Source organism: Thalassophryne amazonica, chromosome 6 (assembly GCF_902500255.1).
Source record: "Thalassophryne amazonica chromosome 6, fThaAma1.1, whole genome shotgun sequence".
NCBI classification, from domain to species: domain Eukaryota; kingdom Metazoa; phylum Chordata; class Actinopteri; order Batrachoidiformes; family Batrachoididae; genus Thalassophryne; species Thalassophryne amazonica.
Window position 1 is genome coordinate 14574557 of NC_047108.1, and position 19887 is coordinate 14594443.

General features: G+C 42.0%; 1 protein-coding gene across 1 annotated transcript in view; it reads left to right on the plus strand.

Annotated features, from left to right (window-relative positions):
- lama5 (laminin, alpha 5) overlaps positions 1-19887 on the plus strand; it is a 274408-nt gene that overhangs the window by 220140 nt on the left and 34381 nt on the right. Inside the window, exons 59-62 of the mRNA XM_034171776.1 lie at positions 5972-6154; positions 12569-12711; positions 13206-13385; positions 19523-19662. Of these exons, the coding sequence (XP_034027667.1) occupies positions 5972-6154; positions 12569-12711; positions 13206-13385; positions 19523-19662 (646 nt within the window). The remainder of the gene's footprint in view (positions 1-5971; positions 6155-12568; positions 12712-13205; positions 13386-19522; positions 19663-19887) is intronic.

Consider the following 19887-nt stretch of genomic DNA (forward strand, 5'->3'; position numbering starts at 1 on the left):
GAAAATTGCTCTTTTGCGCGCTCGCATTCTGCATAAATGCTCGTCTTCATTTTGACACCGGTTATCCAACTTTTAAGTTTGTGTTCATCCGTTATTGTCTGGAAAATCACTCTTTTGCACACTCGCATTCTGCATAAATGCTCGTCTTCATTTTGACACCGGTTATCCAACTTTTAAGTTTGTGTTCATCCGTTATTGTCTGGAAAATCACTCTTTTGCACACTCGCTGTTATGTGCAGACGCGAGTTGAGGAGCGGACCAACGTCTGACCGAACCCAGCGCTAAATAACCAGAAATCGGTTCCACAAACAAAACGATTTTATTTCCCCTCCAGTGCAATAATTAGTGTACAACATAAATATTTGGTTTGTCTGGCGGCGTGAAGGACGGCGCGCTCTCCAGCGCCCAAAAGGATCGAAGCCTCGGCACTTCTGGACTCAGATTCACCGCCAAACACCCCCCCCAGGTGGACACGACAAACTGACTCTCTGATGTGTGCTGACAGCATGTGTCCCTCACCCGTCCTCCTTCACAGGCACGATGTGTCAAACCCTGGCGCGGCCCTCAGCGTCTCACAAACGAACGTCACAAGGTCGAGTTCCCGGCAATTCTGCTTGAACCACTCATGGCTTAAATGCAGGATGCCATCTCATTATCTACTTCAGCTGAAAGTCTTTAAGTTTGCACGTGAGCATCATCCACAGGTGCTGCGAGTCAGTAGGCCTGCACATGAACATCCTCCACATGTGCAGCTAATAATGCTGATGAGGGTGAAGGACTCTTCTGCCATCACCTTCTCCACAGACAAAAACCAGTTTGCATACCACCTGGAGAGCAAAGAAAAGAAAACAACACAAAAACATCCAGCCAAACCCCCCAACACACAACACTCGCATTCTGCATAAATGCTCGTCTTCATTTTGACACCGGTTATCCAGCTTTTAACTTTGTGTTCATCCGTTATTGTCGGCAAAATCGCTCTTTATCACGCTCACGTTAAGCTTAAATGCTCGTCTTGAGTGCGATTCATTGCGTCAGTGCGCCCGCAGCTGAGCTCATCTGATCCATTATAACAAGATGTTAAATCTATCATAAACATACTTTTACAGCTGCTTATAAAGAAGGAATGAACATACAACTGTTTTACCAAGCTATTACAATATAAACATTACAAATAACTACCATTTAGGCTGTTCCAAACACCTTCTCCACTTCATGCACCTCTCCACCGCGATCGCTGTCCCCTGTGATTCCAGAAGAGATTAGAGGTGTTTTCAACATCCAAACTCTGATAGAAAATGATTAATCCGCTACAAAATAATTATTTTATATACAGTGTCCGGCACACAAAGCGGGTGAGATTGTCATGACGAAGTATGTGAGAGAGCGGAGCCAAAATAGCCTGTTCAGAATAGCCTGTCCTGTCCTCGTAGCCACCAGGTGCTCGGATAATAGGCTTCTAACGGCCTCATCCTCACCACATACATGCCTCTAAAATCCTCATTAGTCCTCGTAGTACCTCAGACACAAAATGTCCCACGCTGTTGTTGCTAAATTTTGAGCTTTTTGACATTAGTTCTATGCTCAAAGATGAGGCTCGTTAACTGAATATTCTGCCTCTAAGAGCCACTATTCTCCCACGATTCTTGAATAATTGACTCATACCAAAAAAAAAAAAAAAAAAAATGCTACGTTGCTCATTATTCATCATTCTTTATTTGGTGGGACCAGGGCTTTAGATCAAATAAGCCCAGGGTCCAGATGAGGCCTCAGTGTTGGTAAATTATGCCCGCCACACACCTTCAGATGAATTTTTAAGCACCAAATGTTTCTTTGTATATGTCAATCAATTTCAATCAATTTTATTTATATAGCGCCAAATCACAACAAACAGTTGCCCCAAGGCGCTTTATATTGTAAGGCAAGGCCATACAATAATTACGTAAAAACCCCAATGGTCAAAACGACCCCCTGTGAGCAAGCACTTGGCGACAGTGGGAAGGAAAAACTCCCTTTTAACAGGAAGAAACCTCCAGCAGAACCAGGCTCAGGGAGGGGCAGTCTTCTGCTGGGACTGGTTGGGGCTGAGGGAGAGAACCAGGAAAAAGACATGCTGTGGAGGGGAGCAGAGATCGATCACTAATGATTAAATGCAGAGTGGTGCATACAGAGCAAAAAGAGAAAGAAACACTCAGTGCATCATGGGAACCCCCCAGCAGTCTAAGTCTATAGCAGTATAACTAAGGGATGGTTCAGGGTCACACGCCAGTCATAGGCAGACATGTATACCCACAACTGACTGTTATATTTAGTTAAGTAGTTTAGTATTCTTAATTTGCTTTGTCTTCTGCAAGGTTTAGTTGAACCAACTTCAATAAAAAGGTTACTGTGTAATTAAATAGCCAAATTATTTCATTGTAGTTGTTATTTCCTTATTTCACTTCCATTCTACTCAGAAATGTCCATATAAATTGTTACTAATTCTCAAAAAAAAAGAGTAACTTTTTTAACCTAAGTCTGAATAAATTAGTTGTAGCAATTCCAGTTTTATGAGCAAACAGTTAAAGGACGCACCAAAATCATAACAATTTAGTTTTGTTAGTGAGCATCCGATGATCCACCGGGATTACTTTATGGATGTCCGTGACCAGTATACGGCATTTGCAACAAACAGCTACGGAGAAGTCCGAAAACAATGAACTCGTGAGTACTCGGGTGTTTCTGACAAGTGACGTCGCAACTGGAAGTGTCCCAGCGTGCGCTTCAATGGAATGTAGCTGCTAATGTTAAGAACTGAGGCACAGATTAATTCCAAAGTTGACATAAGTGTGATGTTGTGTTATGATGACTCGTTTTTAAGTGAAAACTGTTAATTTTGATGTACAACCCCTGGCAATAATTATGGAATCACCGGTCTCGGAGGACGTTCATTCAGTTGTTTAATTTTGTAGAAAAAAGCAGATCACTGACATGACACAAAACTAAAGTCATTTCAAATGGCAACTTTCTGGCTTTAAGAAATCAGGAAAAATAATTGTGGCAGTCAGTAACGGTTACTTTTTTAGACCAAGCAGAGGGGAAAAAATATGGACTCACTCAATTCTGAGGAATAAATTATGGAATCACCCTGTAAATTTTCATCCCCAAAACTAACACCTGCATCAAATCAGATCTGCTCATTAGTCAACATCTAAAAAGGAGTGATCACACCTTGGAGAGCTGTTGCACCAAGTGGACTGACATGAATCATGGCTCCAACACGAGAGATGTCAATTGAAACAAAGGAGAGGATTATCAAACTCTTAAAAGAGGGTACATCATCATGCAATGTTGCAAAAGACGTTGGTTGTTCACAGTCAGCTGTGCCTAAACTCTGGACCAAATACAAACAGCATGGGAAGGTTGTTAAAGGCAAACATACTGGTAGACCAAGGAAGACATCAAAGCATCAAGACAGAAAACTTAAAGCAATATGTCTCAAAAATCGAAAATTCACAACAAGACAAATGAGGAACGAATGGGAGGAAACTGGAGTCAACGTCTGTGACCGAACTGTAAGAAACCGCCTAAAGGAAATGGGATTTACATACAGAAAAGCTAAACGAAAGCCATCATTAACACGTAAACAGAAAAAAACAAGGTTACAATGGGCTAAGGAAAAGCAATCTTGGACTGTGGATGATTGGATGAAAGTCATATTCAGTGATGAATCTCGAATCTGCATTGGGCAAGGTGATGATGCTGGAACTTTTGTTTGGTGCCGTTCCAATGAGATTTATAAAGATGACTGCCTGAAGAGAACATGTAAATTTCCACAGTCATTGATGATATGGGGCTGCATGTCAGGTAAAGGCACTGGGGAGATGGCTGTCATTACATCATCAATAAATGCACAAGTTTACGTTGATATTTTGGACACTTTTCTTATCCCATCAATTGAAAGGATGTTTGGGGATGATGAAATCATTTTTCAAGATGATAATGCATCTTGCCATAGAGCAAAAACTGTGAAAACATTCCTTGCAAAAAGACACATAGGGTCAATGTCATGGCCTGCAAATAGTCCGGATCTTAATCCAATTGAAAATCTTTGGTGGAAGTTGAAGAAAATGGTCCATGACAAGGCTCCAACCTGCAAAGCTGATCTGGCAACAGCAATCAGAGAAAGTTGGAGCCAGATTGATGAAGAGTACTGTTTGTCACTCATTAAGTCCATGCCTCAGAGACTGCAAGCTGTTATAAAAGCCAGAGGTGGTGCAACAAAATACTAGTGATGTGTTGGAGCGTTCTTTTGTTTTTCATGATTCCATAATTTTTTCCTCAGAATTGAGTGATTCCATATTTTTTTTTCCCTCTGCTTGGTCTAAAAAAGTAACCGTTACTGACTGCCACAATTTTTTTCTTGATTTCTTATAGTGTTTAATAAAGCCAGAAAGTTGCCATTTGAAATGACTTTAGTTTTGTGTCATGTCTGTGATCTGCTTTTTTTTCTACAAAATTAAACAACTGAATGAACATCCTCCGAGGCCAGTGATTCCATAATTATTGTCAGGGGTTGTAGTCACGGTAAAAGCTGCAGCTCCAAGAAGGTTTCTGTGCACCTGCAGCCACGAGTCATAAACGCAGCCTGTCAGTAACAATCTCTGCTCCAGGATCAGCTTTGTGCACGATTAATTATGAGTACTGTTATCAATAAAATCTAAAAAAATACATCTGCTGCTGGGGGAGAACGAGCGTCTCGTCAGCTGCACAGTGTGCGTGCGCACACACACAGAGCGAGCTTCACAGCACACACGCATGGCTCCAAATTTGCACTCAAAGTAAAAAAAAAAAAAAGAAAAGAAATTTAGCCACAAAACACAAAAGGGGTAAAATCCTGAACATGCCAGACTCACCGTTGTGTTATGGTTTAATTCCCAATTGTAAACTTCATGCGATCCAAAAAGCGCGCGTGTGAAGTCACCGGCTGCAGTTCTGCCTCTCTCTCGATCGTGGCACGTTAAATAATGTCTATTAACTCCTGGAAATAATGTATTCTGACCAATGTAACAAATCCATCTCTGTGTCCAGGCAGTCTGTTAAAAACAGTGACAGTGGTCCCACATCCATGTACACAGCTTCAGTAACAAACAGCGTGTCACCACACTTCAGGTTCCAAAATCCGACACAAAAGTTAAGCGTTTCGGGGGTGAAGCGGGTCATCTCCTCTCTATAAATCCGAGCCATCACTTTCGAACAGCAGCTCAGAACCCTCATTTTTGGACGGAGCAGGTTTGTTTCCCTCTGTCTGTCAGTCATTGGGGTGTTTCTGTTTTGCTAATAAGGATGTCACACACTGACAAATGCAGAGGATTGCCAGATGAAACGTTTTCCGGAAATGCACCTGCTAATGCTCAGAGTAAGAGGAATAAAATACATCAGAGATGACTAATTATTACCACGTGTGCGGAGACACAGTCATGAGTACTTTTATGTTGTCTTGCTAACTGGGACGTTAAAAAACCATGAGACATGAGATCCTTTAACAATGTTTAATTCTGTACTGTTACTGTAATACTGTATTGAACACTGTTAACATTTTGACAAGTGCTAATATATATATATATATATATATATATATATATATATATATATATATATATATATATGTGTGTGTGTGTGTATGTGTGTGTTTTCAACATATGTTATGATTTATATACCTAAATATTTATGTACCTAAACAGATGTCACACACAGAACACCTTAGATATACACACACACACACACACACACACAGAGAGATGGAGCCCGTTTCTAAAGTTGCTGCACCGTGGCAATGTGAGCTGACTGATCGTGTATCTGGAGTTCAACGTGCGTCTGCATTGTTACACACCACTGTTGGCCACCATGCCCCACAAAGGTGCAGAGATGTTATGATGTGAACATGAGTAAGTCTCCAGTTTCTATGATCTTTAACATTTCTGATGGACAGATGTGAGCCAGGGAGTCACTGAGGCAAAGCGAGCAGCGGATCAGGCAAATGCCACAGCCAACCAAATCCATAACGCCTTACATCCCATCAAGGAGCAGCTGGACCAATGGCAGAAGGCCTACAGAGATGTCAACGCCACCAATGATGACATCAACAATGCCCTGATGGATGCCAACAAAACAGGTATCTAAGAGCATTAGTGTCCTTTTTCCCCAGCACACATAAAAATATATATCTCCTTCTCCCCCCCATTGGGGAGGGTGGTATGTGTGTTCCTCAAGCTTGTGTCCTCTACCAGAGCCCTGGAAGTGTGAAGGTTCTGCACAGTATTTTAGCTGTTCCTAGGACCGCACTCTTCTGGGCAGAGACCTCTGATGTTGTGTCTGTAATCTTAGAGTCACTCGTCCAATTTGGGGGTTACAGCTCCTGCAGCTCCTGTTACCACTGGGACCACTTTGGACTTTACTTTCCACATCTGCTCCAGTTTCTCCTTCAGCCCTTGGTACTTCTTGATTTTCTCATGCTCCTTCTGTCTGATGTTGCTGTCAGCTGGGATTGCCACATAGATCACAACTGTGGTTTTCTTTCTTTTGTCAACCACTACTATGTCTGGTTGGTTGGCCAGCAGCTGCTTGTCTGTCTGGAGTTTGAAGTCCCACAGTACGTGTTATTCTCAACTACCTCTAGTGGCGACTTGGGGACTTCTAATACGTGTGCGGCACAGGTGTTCCTGTACTCGATTCTCGACACTTGGTTGTGCCTCTCAGTGTACGCTGTCCCAGCTTGCATCTTGCATCCTGCTACTGTGTGCTGGACTGTCTCTGGGGCACATTTGCACAGCCTTTAACTTGGGTCTTATTGGCTGTTGTAGACTCCTGCCTCTATGGATCTGGTGCTTCATGCTTGTTCTTGTCCTGGCATGATCAGAGCCTCTGTGCTGTCCTTGAGGCCGGCCTTTTCTCTCCATTGGTAGATCAGCCACTTCCTCTGTCTGTCGATGGTACATCCCATGGAGGGGCTTGGTCTTCCATGATATCTCCTCCTCCTGTTCCTTATCACCATCTGTCTTCAGCTGCTTGAGTGATTCTTGTAGCAGCTGATCTCTGGGAACTATCTTTCTGATGTATTCATAGATGCTCCTTGTCTCATCCTGGATTGTGGCTCTGACACTCACTAATCCTTGCCCTCCCTCCTTCCGTTGCTCATAGAGCCTCAGGATACTGGACTTTTGGGTGGAAAGCTCCATGGATTTTGAGGTGTTTTTGTGTCTTGACCAGTGTTGTATAAAGTACAGGAAAATCACACTTAAGTAAAAGTACAGATACCCATTAAAAATGACTTTGGTAGAAGTTCAAGTCACTGATTGAAATGGTACTCAAGTAAAAGTCTTAATGTATCTAGTATTTATTGTACTTAAGTATGACAAGTAATGTACAACTAAATGTACTCAAGTATTGAAAGTAAAAGTACAAATAAATGTTAATAATCAAAAACGGACTGATTTTTTTATATTACAAAGTTTATCTAGGGTGGTAAATGACTGGTGGTATTAGTCAAAATACTGAAAATTGTGCACATCACACAAAAACACTTCAGAAACAAGGTTTCCAAACCTAAACGAGAGTAGGCTCCTCACTAGGTGTTCACAGGAAAGTTATTTATTTCTATATGTATTTATTTATTTATTTTCATTGTTACATGGTTTTATCTTTTCTGTTTTGTTTCATTAGGTTCTTTTTGTCTCTTTCTCTAAAATTGTATTGTGACATTATTAGTCTATTATTATTGACTATTATTGTTTATTATGTAGACTATTATTGTTTTTGCTATTATTAATATATAAATAAAAATTTGAAAAATTACAATTTGACTATTATGACAACAAACGCTGAGCCATTAATTATACAGAAAACAAAACACAAACGTGCTGATGCGAACAGCTTAATGCTAACATTGAATACGCCATAGACATGCTAACGCGTTAGCATCGGTCCTATTTTTAAGTTATAAAATACATCTATCAACTGTTTCAGAAGACCATGACAGGTTGGTTTAACTTAAAATATTACTCACAGACATATGCTCTTCAGGGTTTTAGTGGGGAAAAATTAGGATAAAGCGACAAACGAACCCACGAATCGTAGATCGAAGCACTGCTTCGATTGGTTCAAGGTACAAAGCAAAGCCGCGCTGCAGAAAAGTTGATTACAGATCCGCTGCAGGTCTGTAATCAATGTAGAGAAATGATCATTTTCCTGACATACACCCTCCAAGTGCGCAACTGCAAAAAAGCCTACCGGACATGCCTCATGACAAATCGGCCTGACTTCGTTGCAGTCACTAGCTACCGCGTGCTGGGTAATCAGGAGAGTCGGGAGTTTTCCCGGTGGGCTGATCCAACCTGGGGCCGTTGTGAGGGGTTGTTAATATATACATACATATATGACCACCACTGTTAGGCTACACAGCAAGACACTTGTGCTGCTGTATCTTAAAGAGAAGACATTAAGTGTTATAAATGTCTTACAATCACAAAAATTCACAAGAAAATAACTTAAGACTGCTTTTTTTGCAACGTTATCTTTTCCAAAGCCCGAGGTAGGGACATTCCATTACACGTTTAACACCCCTATGCATTCATTACAGTTAGTTCAGTCCAACCAAGCCCTGTGCGCTCAGATGGGACTTGCGCTACTAGCAAGTATAGGAGGAGTGGCCCGTGAAGGAAAAGATGGACAGAAAAAAGCCTGGTGGAGCTGAAAAAGCTAGATTAAGAAAAAGACACTGACTTGGCTGGGCATACACTGTACGATATTTTCAATCATTGTACTCGGCTCCACCTCAAACTGTGCGACAAAAACTAAGGGTTTAAAAGTTCAGAGCGCAAGATTCATGTTCTCACACTGTACGGCCTGATGCTCTGATGCGATCTGACTGCTCACATTGTACCGAAAACCACACGTCGGGGTCGCGTTTGTTTTAAAAAAAAAAATTTATTTCATGCCTATCAGCGCGCAGTGAGTGAAATCAGGTGGGTGGAGACTGAGCGCATATGCGCGCGCGCGCACACACAGCAGACAGCAACGTGATTCATGACGTGGAGTATCAAGCTGCGGTCAACATCTGACGACCACCTCCTGATTGCCGATCGTATGGTGGAATGAGAATCAAACCTGTTTGATATATTATTGTGGTCGGCCGTCGTGAGGGTTTCCTGCTGCTGAAAAGCTACAAGCATCCAAATGCTTGCACTGTTATTATTATTATTTTGCTTTTGTTTTGTTTTTAAACTTCATTTGTTAAAAAAAACAAAAAAAAAACAGCCATTTGCAAAGCCAAAAAGTTGATTTGACAATCAGCTGATATAACCGAGGTCAAAATAAATAGAACACTGCCATCTACTGGTTCCCAGACGCTTAGTACTTAGGGCGAATACTGCCATGAACACTACTGGCCAGTAGATGGCAGTAGAGGCCTTAAACAAAATTCCAGATAATCCCTGTCTGCTACATTTAAAATGCGTGGAATTTAAAAAACACAAATACAAAACCAATGTCTATAAATGCAGAGAATATATTCGAGAGTTTTAGGCACTAGAGTTTAATGCTGTTGTCCATGGAGCCTGAAAAGAGTGTCTGAAATGCATTTGTCCTGTCGTGACGTACTGAGATTACATCATCATACCCATAATGCACTGCGGGGAACAGCATGTGCTCACAAAACCTTAAAATTAGCACATTACTTTCAAACTAAAACATATATCTGATATTTTCACTTTATAAAACTTCAGACATGACAGTAACTTTAAATAACGTGTCCAAAATTAGTTTGGTTAAAATTTGAACCATAAGTTAAAAATGTATGCCTCTGGATGACTTGGGTGATACTGCCAGCATATCACAAAACTTTTAACAGGTGGGTGCTGAACTGATTTAAAATTTTAAAAATGCTTGTCGCTGTTCAGCTTTGTTTACTTTGTTTATCGGTTTAAAAGTTATCAGACAAAAATTAATCGGAAGATAATTGATCTGATAATGGTTTTTAAAGTTATCTAAAAAGATAATCCGATAATGAAAACATTATCTTCAATAATTATCTGTTATCAGATTATCGGAAGTGTGCCCACCACTGAATATGATATTAGGTTATTGCGAGAGAACGCAATAAAAAAAAAAAACACAAGACTTTACATGAGATCACTGTTTGCTCTCTCCGGTGTTTGCACACGCACAGTGCGCGACGTAATCAGTACGTAGACGCTTGTAGCGCTGCTTCAGCAGCGCGGAACCCTCACGAGTCACGACGGCCGACCAAAATATCAAACAGGATTGATATTCATCCGACCATATGATTCCCCATCGGGAGGTGGTCGTGAGATGTTAAACGCAGCTTGTTACTCCATGTAGACTGCACGATGCAGGACGCATGATTAAGCTGAAACTCGGCGCAATCCAAAAAATTCTCGCAGGAGTGAAAAATTGGCTGAAAAAGGGCCAAAAATGGTGAGTTAACAATACCGTTCTTGTTTTAACTAACTAGCTTTTACTTTCTATTATAAGCCACCCAATTTTCACAGTCAATCAGCACATAAATGCCGGATTGAAATGCCACAGCAGAACTCTTATTATTGCTGTGCGCTGGCGGTTTGTGGGCCGGTTGGATATGAAACTCCCGGGCTGAAAAATGTTCCCAGCACGCCCCTGGTCACTAGTAATCAGTGGTGTCTCTGGGTGAAAACATGACTTTTTGTTATGTGCGGCGACGCGGTTTGGAGGAACCGAACCAGCGTCTGACCGGACCCAGCGTTAAAAGAACAGAGAGCGGTTCAAGAAAAACAGATTTATTAACCAACTGTGCAGTAATGTGCAAAAAGGAGCAGTGGTCTGGCATGGGAGGACGGCGCGCGCTCAGCTGCGCAAATGGACCGGAGCCACGAATGTTCTGGACCCAGGAACCCTGCCGACACCCCCCCAGGCAGCTGCACGGACCACCGAGTCTGTGAAGAGGAGAATGAAGTTAGTAAGCCCAAACCTTCAACTCAGAGGGAAGTTCACACAAACATACAATCAGCAAACACTTCCAGGCTTAATTTAGAGGTAGCTCCTCACAGCAAGTGCCAAACTAACAATTTCCATACACGGCGGTGAGGAGCGGACCAAACAATTAACGTAACAGCCTCAAATAGAACAGCGTCCGGGAACGCTTAATTACAGCTGTTAATTATTAGGAATCATAAACATTAAAGTACCTCAGGAAGTGCGCAGTAAAGCTTGAGAACCTCACTTCTCCTCTCTCACAGATACGTGCGTCAAACCTGGAGCGGTCCTCAGCGTCTGTTGTAACGAGGCTGATCTCTCAAAGTCGGCCTCATACAGATGGCACAAAATTATTCCTCTGGCAAAGAAGCCCTGTGTCTTCAGGGCTTAAATCCAGCAGGCCTCATCAGGGAATGTACTCCAGCTGTGGGTCCTGTTGAACTGCACGTGTAGACAGGCAGCAGGTGCAGGCAATGAGTGAGGTTCTCTGGTTCTCTGCACACTTCACCTCTTCTCAACTCAGGGCCAAATGCAAACCACCTGGGGAGACACAAAGAAAAGCAGGACCAGCCAAACACCTCCAATCCATGACACTTTTTTCGTGTGTGTGCGTGCGTGTGTGTGTTTTGTAACGAGTAACGGCATGGCGCATAGAAAATGTATTGGAGTAGAAGTATGCAATTAAGGTCGGAAACGTAGTGAAGTAAAAGTGAAAGTAAGCTGAATTTTAAAAACTCAAATAAAGTACAAAGTCTCCCAAAACGTACTTAAGTACAGTAGTGAAGTATTTTTACTTTGTTACTACAACACTGACATCTTGACATCAGTGGCATCGATCTCCTGTGGTCAACGAATTATCCCAGCTAGGTATCTGATGACTGGTAGGCTCAGATCTTATTCCTGCTATTGACCTGGTTTCTCAGCACCTGCATTACCTTCTGGAGGTATTTGGCTGTAGCTGACCTTCTTGCATCTTCATCATGGTAGTTGTCCTGTATGTCCACTATCCTGCCTTCTGGCAACTCCACGTCCTCAGCTCTGATCACCTTCCCTCTCTTTGCCACCATTCAGGTACATTGATCAAATCTGAATGACATCTTGATATCCTTGCTTTAGATCTTGGTGAGATGGATCAGTGAGTCAATGTCTCGCTCACTCTTGGCATACAGTTTGATGTCATCCATGTACAGGAGGTGGCTGATGGTTACTCCACTCCTGAATCGATATCTGGAGCCATTCTTTTTTCTGATGAGTTGGCTGAGGCGGTTGAGGCCTGTGCAAAACAACAGCGGAGACAGTCCATCACCTTGGTGTATTCCAACCAACATTCCACCAACATTTCTCTACATTGCACTCAGTGACTCAAAACTTCACACATTCTCGAAAGATGTTGGTTTCTCAGAATGTAAAAGATGGAGAACCATGTCCTACTTTTTATGGGTCAAGCTCAAACTTCTCATTCGGCCTCCGTTAATTCAGCTTTTATGACGACATGCTATAATGAAACATAAAAAGCATTAAAATTAAGCAGTTTGAACATTAAAACGGTCTCTGTTTGCAGTGAGCATGCTAGGAGATGCGATTCCTCTCCTCCTGAAGAAGTTGGACAAGCTGCAAAATCACTCTGTTCAAATGCCGAACATCTCCGAGAACATCAGCCGCATCCGAGAGCTCATACAGCAGGCGCGCAGCGCCGCTAGCAAGGTGCAAACACTCAGACCTACATCGCTCTGCAAACCCGCACCATGCTGGCACAACCTTTTACACAGTGCAGTCAACAGACATCTTTGGGTCACCATGCCCAAAACACATCCCAAATACACACCAGTGAACATGACTCTAGATCAGGGGTAGGCAACCTGTTCCAGAAAGAGCCATGAGGGTGCAGATTTTCTTTGCAGCCACTGACTCCACCAGGTGATTTCACTGATTAACTGATTCCATCTGCTCAAAGTGATATTAATCAGTAAAATGCACCCTCATGGCTCTTTCTGGAACAGGTTGCCTACCCCTGCTCTACATCTTTTGATCCCCAAAGTCAGTAGGATTCTTGTGGTCTGTATACCGAACACACACATCACGTTTGATGTAAGTCTGCACGTAGTGACGCCTCGACCACTGGCTGTGCTGTGGGAAGAGTGTTGGAAAGGTTCCAGTTGCGTTCTCAGTCCTTTTTGTTTTTTAAACCTAACCTCCAGGTCAGCGTGTCAGTGAAGTTCAATGGGTCATCGGGCGTTCAGGTCCGGAATCCCCGGAACCTGGCTGACCTGGCCGCCTACACCTCGCTGAAGTTTTACATCACACTGCCAGAAGCGATGCGCTCCAGACGTCAGGACCACAGCAGCAAGCAGTTTGTTTTGTACCTCGGCAACAAGGATGTAAGCGGCATCCAGATCAACTCATTTTACATTTTATCGGAAATGCCCTCAGTGAGTCTCCGGACAGGTTGGGACAGATTTACAAGAGGGTGGAGCCAGAACAATTTAAGAACATTTTTTATGACACAAACAGAATCTTTGGCAGAGAAATTCACTCTGAGGGATGTTGGAGTATTTGTATTTTTATTCCAGAATGTCTCTAAATTTGTTTGTGGGACAAATTCCCAAATGGACCTGGTGGATCTGAGCCATTACTCATCAGCTCAGATCATGTGATGAATTGTTGCAAAAACTATTAAATGCATAGAAAGTGACGATGTTCAAAACCGAGGGGATAAACATCTCCTGCTCCATGTTTTTGTTTTTAATTGGTCCATTATGCATTACATTTATTTCAAGTCCACACACGTTACACTGGAGTTCTTTTCACATTGGGTCATGAAGTTCTTTTCGGTTAGATCTCTTCATTCATTCATTTTGTGCCATGTATCTGGGTCTGGATCACGGTGGCAGCAGACCAAACAGCACATCCCACACTTCCCTATCCTTGGCCAACTGGTGGTGATTCCTCTAAGTCTTCAGACTTAGAGGAATCACCACCTTATTATTTTAACACAGCGTTTTCTCAAGGGCAAGTTTAGCAACAGACAGGAGCTCAGTGCAGCACATGTGCACACCACAGTGTGCGCTGCCGCTTAACATAAGGATTTTCAAATTCCGAAAATAATCAAAATGTACAGAAAATCGTGCAATGACAACATGTTAGATGTTATTTGATGCAGTTTTGACAACAGAAAACATCAGATGGAGATGGTGGATAAGCAAACGGTGGATTTTTGCAGGAAGCCATCAGTTTGTGGTGTGTGCCAAAAGGACTTTTAAATTAAAAAAAATAATGCAATGCTGAAATACTCTCAGCCGTATGAGCATGGTCTTCTTTATAATTTGCAGTTGTTTAATCAGTGTCCCAGTGCAAACTATATATATATATATATATACACGAGGTCTGTCAATAAAGTATAGGTCCTTCTTATTTTTTTCAAAAACTATATGGATTTCATTCATATGTTTTTACGTCAGACATGCTTGAACCCTCGTGCGCATGCGTGGGTTTTTCCACGCCTGTCGGTGACGTCATTCGCCTGTGAGCACTCCTTGTGGGAGGAGTCGTCCAGCCCCTTGTCGGAATTCCTTTGTCTGAGAAGTTGCTGAGAGACTGGCGCTTTGTTTGATTAAAAATTTTTCTAAACCTGTGAGGCACATCGAAGTGGACACGGTTCGAAAAATTAAGCTGGTTTTCGGTGAAAATTTTAACGGCTGATGAGAGATTTTGAGGTGATACTGTCACTTTAAGGACTTCCCACGGTGCGGGACGTCGCGCAGCGGTCCCAGGCGCCGTCGTCAGCCTGTTTCAAGCTGAAAACCTCCACATTTCAGGCTCTATTGATCCAGAAGGTCGTGAGAGAACAGAGAAGTTTCAAAAGAAGTCGGTTTCAGCATTTTATCCGGATATTCCACTGTTAAAGGAGATTTTTTAATGAAAGACGTGCGGACGGGTCCGCGCGTCGGGATGCAGCCGGCGTGGTGCGGCGGCACAGGAAAAACACCTCCATGTTGATAACCATTTGTAAAATCCAGGCGGCTTTTGATGGCTTTCAGTGGAGTGAGTATATGAGAAATTGTTTAACAGCTGGACATGTTCCAACTTGTCCTTAAGGCTTCCAACAGAGGTGTTTTTCCAGTGGCGGAGTGTCGCGGCGGCTGCGAGCCGACGCTGCAATCCGCCCGCACGTCTTTCATTAAAAAAATCTCCTTTAACAGTGGAATATCCGGATAAAATGCTGAAACCGACTTCTTCTGAAACTTCTCTGTTCTCTCATGACGTCCTGGATCAATAGAGCCTGAAATGTGGAGGTTTTCAGCTTGAAACAGGCTGACGACGGCGCCTGGGACCGCTGCGCGACGTCCCGCACCGTGGAAAGTCCTTAAAGCGACAGTATCACCTCAAAATCTCTCATCAGCCGTTAAAATTTTCACCGAAAACCAGCTTAATTTTTCGAACCGTGTCCACTTCGATGTGTGTCACAGGTTTAGAAAAAATTTTGATCAAACAAAGCGCCAGTCTCTCAGCAACTTCTCAGAGAAAGGAATTCCGACGAGGGGCTGGACGACTCCTCCCACAAGGAGTGCTCACAGGCGAATGACGTCACCGACAGGCGTGGAAAAACTCACGCATGCGCACGAGGGTTCAAGCATGTCTGACGTAAAAACATATGAATGACATCCATATAGTTTTTGAAAAAAATAAAAAGGACCTATACTTTATTGACAGCCCTCTTATAATACAAATAATGGATGGTAAGGAGTCCAACATAGAGAAATATTGGGTGAAAAAAGTTATATTGGACGCGGCTACGCCTCGTCCAATATAACTTTTCTGAAAACTTTTCTGAAATATGTTGGACGACTTGCCATCCATCAATTGTTATGTTCTCCACCCCCCTCCCAAATTAAGCAAACAACAAAGAGTCAAGTAAATTAGATCAATTTATTTTGTTGTGAAAATTTTCGTAACAACTTTGCAAGCCCTTGCCTGTCAAGTTCAAGTTCCAGTGACAGTTTGTTCATTCAGCTCCAATTGCTGTGATCGACGATTTTGATGCGATAAATGCTTCTAAAAGGTCATTAGCGTGCTTGTTTACCTTCTTAGTGTTTTTGGCATCCTTGGAGTTCAATATTTCCACCACTTCCTCCTCTGTGAACTCAGCAAACCTCACTGGCAGACAAATTTCTGCTGTTGTTGACATGTTCGTTGCCATTTTTTCAACCTGCGTCTGTCAGCTAGTTCCTGACCTTCGTGTGCCGCGCTCTGATTGGCTAGCTGTTGGCAGTAAGCTTTAACGCTATTGGTCAGTGGGAACCGATCCAATCTAACTTTTGGTCCTAGCCTTTTTGGATCCTTTTGGATCCAACATAACTTTCTGGTGCCAAGTATGCCAAAATACAGGTAAATGATGGACAGAAAGGCTAATCTGTGATTGGCTATTGCAATCTGAGTGGAGAACATAGATATATATCAGTCATGTTGTGTTTCTTCCACTTTCTAATAAATAATCATAACAGTTGTTGCCTTCTCACCAAGCTGCTTGCCTGTTGTCCTGTAGTCCATCCCAGCCTTGTGCAGGTCTACAGTTTTGTACCTGGTGTCTTTTAACAGCTCTTTGGTGTTGGCTATGGTGGACAGGTTGGAGTGTGATTGATTGTGTGCACAGGTGTCTTTTATAGAGGTAACGAGTTCAAACAGGTGCAGTAAATACAGGTAAAGAGTACAGAATAGGAGGGCTTCTTAAAGAAGAACTAACAGGTCAGAGACAGAATTCTTGCTGTTTTTTAGGTAATCAAATACTTATTTCATGCAATAAAATACAAATAAATTATTTAAAAATCATACAATGTGATTTTCTGAATTTTATTTTAGATTCTGTCTCTTAAGTTGAAGTGTACCTACGATAAAAATTACAGACCTCTCCATTCTTTGTAGATGAAGAAGACTTGCAAAATCGATAGTGGATCAAATACTTATTTGCCTCACTGTGTGTGTGTGTGTGTGTATATGTGTATATATATGTATGTGTGTGTGTGTAAAAAGTAAAGTCCCTTCGGCTGCTCCCTTGTTTGCACTCGGGGTCACCACAGCAAATCCAAGGTGGATCTGCGTGTTGATTTGGCACAGGTTTTACGCCGGATGCCCTTCCTGACGCAACTCCACATTACGTGGAGAAATGTGGCAGGGGTGGGATTTGAACCCGGAGCCTTCAGAACTGAAACCAAGCGCATTAACCACTTGGCCACCACCCCTGCTGTGTGTGTGTGTGTGTGTGTGTGTGTGTGTGTGTGTGTGTGTGTGTGTGTGTGTGTGTGTGTGTGTGTGTGTGTGTGTGTGTGTGTGTGTGTGATTAATTAATTGTTCGTTTGTTATTTACATTAATCATTAAGATCCTATTGTCTTACATACAATTGTTCATGTTCAATAAAGCCCCTTTATCAGTCAGTCATAAACAATGTTTTATTTACGTTTTAATGGGATCTGCAGGAGGGCGTGCGCATACATGAGCTTTTGACAAGAGTGTAAGTTTGCTTTGAGTTAGCGGAAGTTGCTGTGCACTCTGACATCTGTGAAATATCTTGTAAATCACTCCAAAGGTGTGATCAGGTTACAAAACGGCATTTTCAGTTTTAGGAATGTTTATTTTTCACTAGCTTTTACCAGACTCTTTACATTCTCCTTGTGGGTAGTGAACCTACATGGAGATGACACCATGTTTGTTTGTTTGTTTGTTTGTTTTGTGGTGGTGGGTGGGTGGGGGGCTGCCAAGTCCTGCAACTTGTACACCAAAAATCACACATTTGTTATGCCCAGGAATCTGCACTAAACAAAAGAAGCGGCAATAACAAAAGTACATGACAGTGATGCACTAAAATCCAAAATTAGATGACTAATAAAAAAAATGTCAAAAATCAAATGTACTTACATTGTAGGGTTTCCAACGCTGGGTCAGCAATCTCTGTTCACCTGCATCAAATAACATCCAAAATGAAAATCCAAAAATCTCACCTCTATTTGTCCATCTTGATTATTTTTGGAATATAAAAGTCCTTTTGGCACACATCACAAGCTGGGGGCTTCCTGCAAAAATCCATAGTTCCGTTCTCCAGCTGGTGTTTTCTGTTGTCAAAATCCAAAATGTTGTCATCGAACATTGATTTGTTTATGTTGCTTATTTTTGGAATTTGAAAGTTTTTATGTTAAGTAACAGCACACAATGTGGTGTGCACATGTGTTACACTGAACTCTTGTCCATTGCTAAGCTCGCCACCCGGGAGAGCACTGTGTTAAAAAACATGTGTTCCACATACAGAAAAAAGGCATGACTTTGGTGTGTCTTATAGACTCAAGAAAAGTGATACTCTAAAGAAGCATTTAAGAGTACAGTAAATCTTGCACATAATGGATTCAGGTGAACCAGCGAATTTTCTCCATTATAATCGGAATCCATAATATGTATAAAATGGACAAAATCTGTTATGTATAAAATGGACAAAATCATTTTTTTTCTAAGTCTGCTGCAGAGCGGTACCTTAAAGTCCTAAAGTCTGATTCACGCTTCTGCAACTCCGTAAGTCTGTGGCCATGCAATGTTGTCTACGTACGTGTGACCCTTTAAAGTTCTCTGTCGTGTCTTTATGCAATTTGTCACAGCAGCAGTGTCTTTTTTGGGATGAATTTGTCCCTCAATGAGTTCCACGTCTTTATACAATCATCAACCTCCAAACCAACAGCCCGTACAATTTCCCTCCATGAATTGTGGGTCATTTGAGCATCTTTTTCTGACTCCTTGTTGTAAAATTGGTCATATTGGTGGACTTTTCTGCCAAATGTATTTGATCCATGATCAAAATGTAATCAGAGTGCGGACTGCAAAAACTATTAAAATATGATGGGAGAGGAAGGAGTGAAAATCACAGCCCTCTGCAGTCTCCGATTTAGCAGGTGCATGCGTTGGCAACCCACGCAGAGGGCTGTGATCTCAAACGGTTTTGTTCGTCACACCCAGGGATATATGTGAAACTTAACACCATATTACAGTGCAGCCAAGAGGCAGCATTTTGTTAATAATCACTGGCCTTGAATTACACCCTGCCTCATTTATGTGCCCTGTCAGAGCACAGTTGAACAAAATTAATGCCTGGTCTTTAAATCACAGAAATTCGGTACCCACTTTTTTTTGAATCGGCAAGTATCAGTGCTGAACTTCATTTCATACCTCTGCTACTTGGCACGTCCAGACTGCTCTGTCCAGTATGTGCGAGGGATTTTTAATGGAAATATATTACGATGGGATGGGACGTTTTGTCCAATGTGAGCAAAAATCCGTTATATATGGTGTTTATTACATGGAAAAAGCTTTTGCTTTTGAATGCTTCCGGTGAATGTGAATATCTGGTTTATACGATGACGGTTTAGGCGAGTTTTACTGTATTTCATTATTTGTTTAAATTTAAGGGAACCTTAAATCTATGTATATTTTACATTTTTAAGCAATACTATGATTTGTATTTGTCTGTTGCGTATGTAGTCCAGTAAAGAGTTCCTGGGAATGGCGTTGGACGGGAGGCGACTACGGTGGTACTTCAATGTTGGAGGACAGACGGCTGAGGTGCTGATGGCTGAAGACGTCCATTCTAAAGGCAGCTTCAGCACTGTGGTTCTGGAAAGGTCCAGCACTCAAACACAATTACAGAACAACTTTTGTCCATTTTGCTATTTTATTTTGTTGTTTTATCCTGCAAAGACTTTTGCTGAGTACATTTTTGAAATTGCTAATTCAAAACTCTATCAAACACATCCTGTGGAAACATTTCCCCCTCCCAGAATCCAGATCTTGCTCTGCTCTTCTGTGTTGCCTTTCTTCTACATATGTGTCCATTTCCAGTTTTTGTT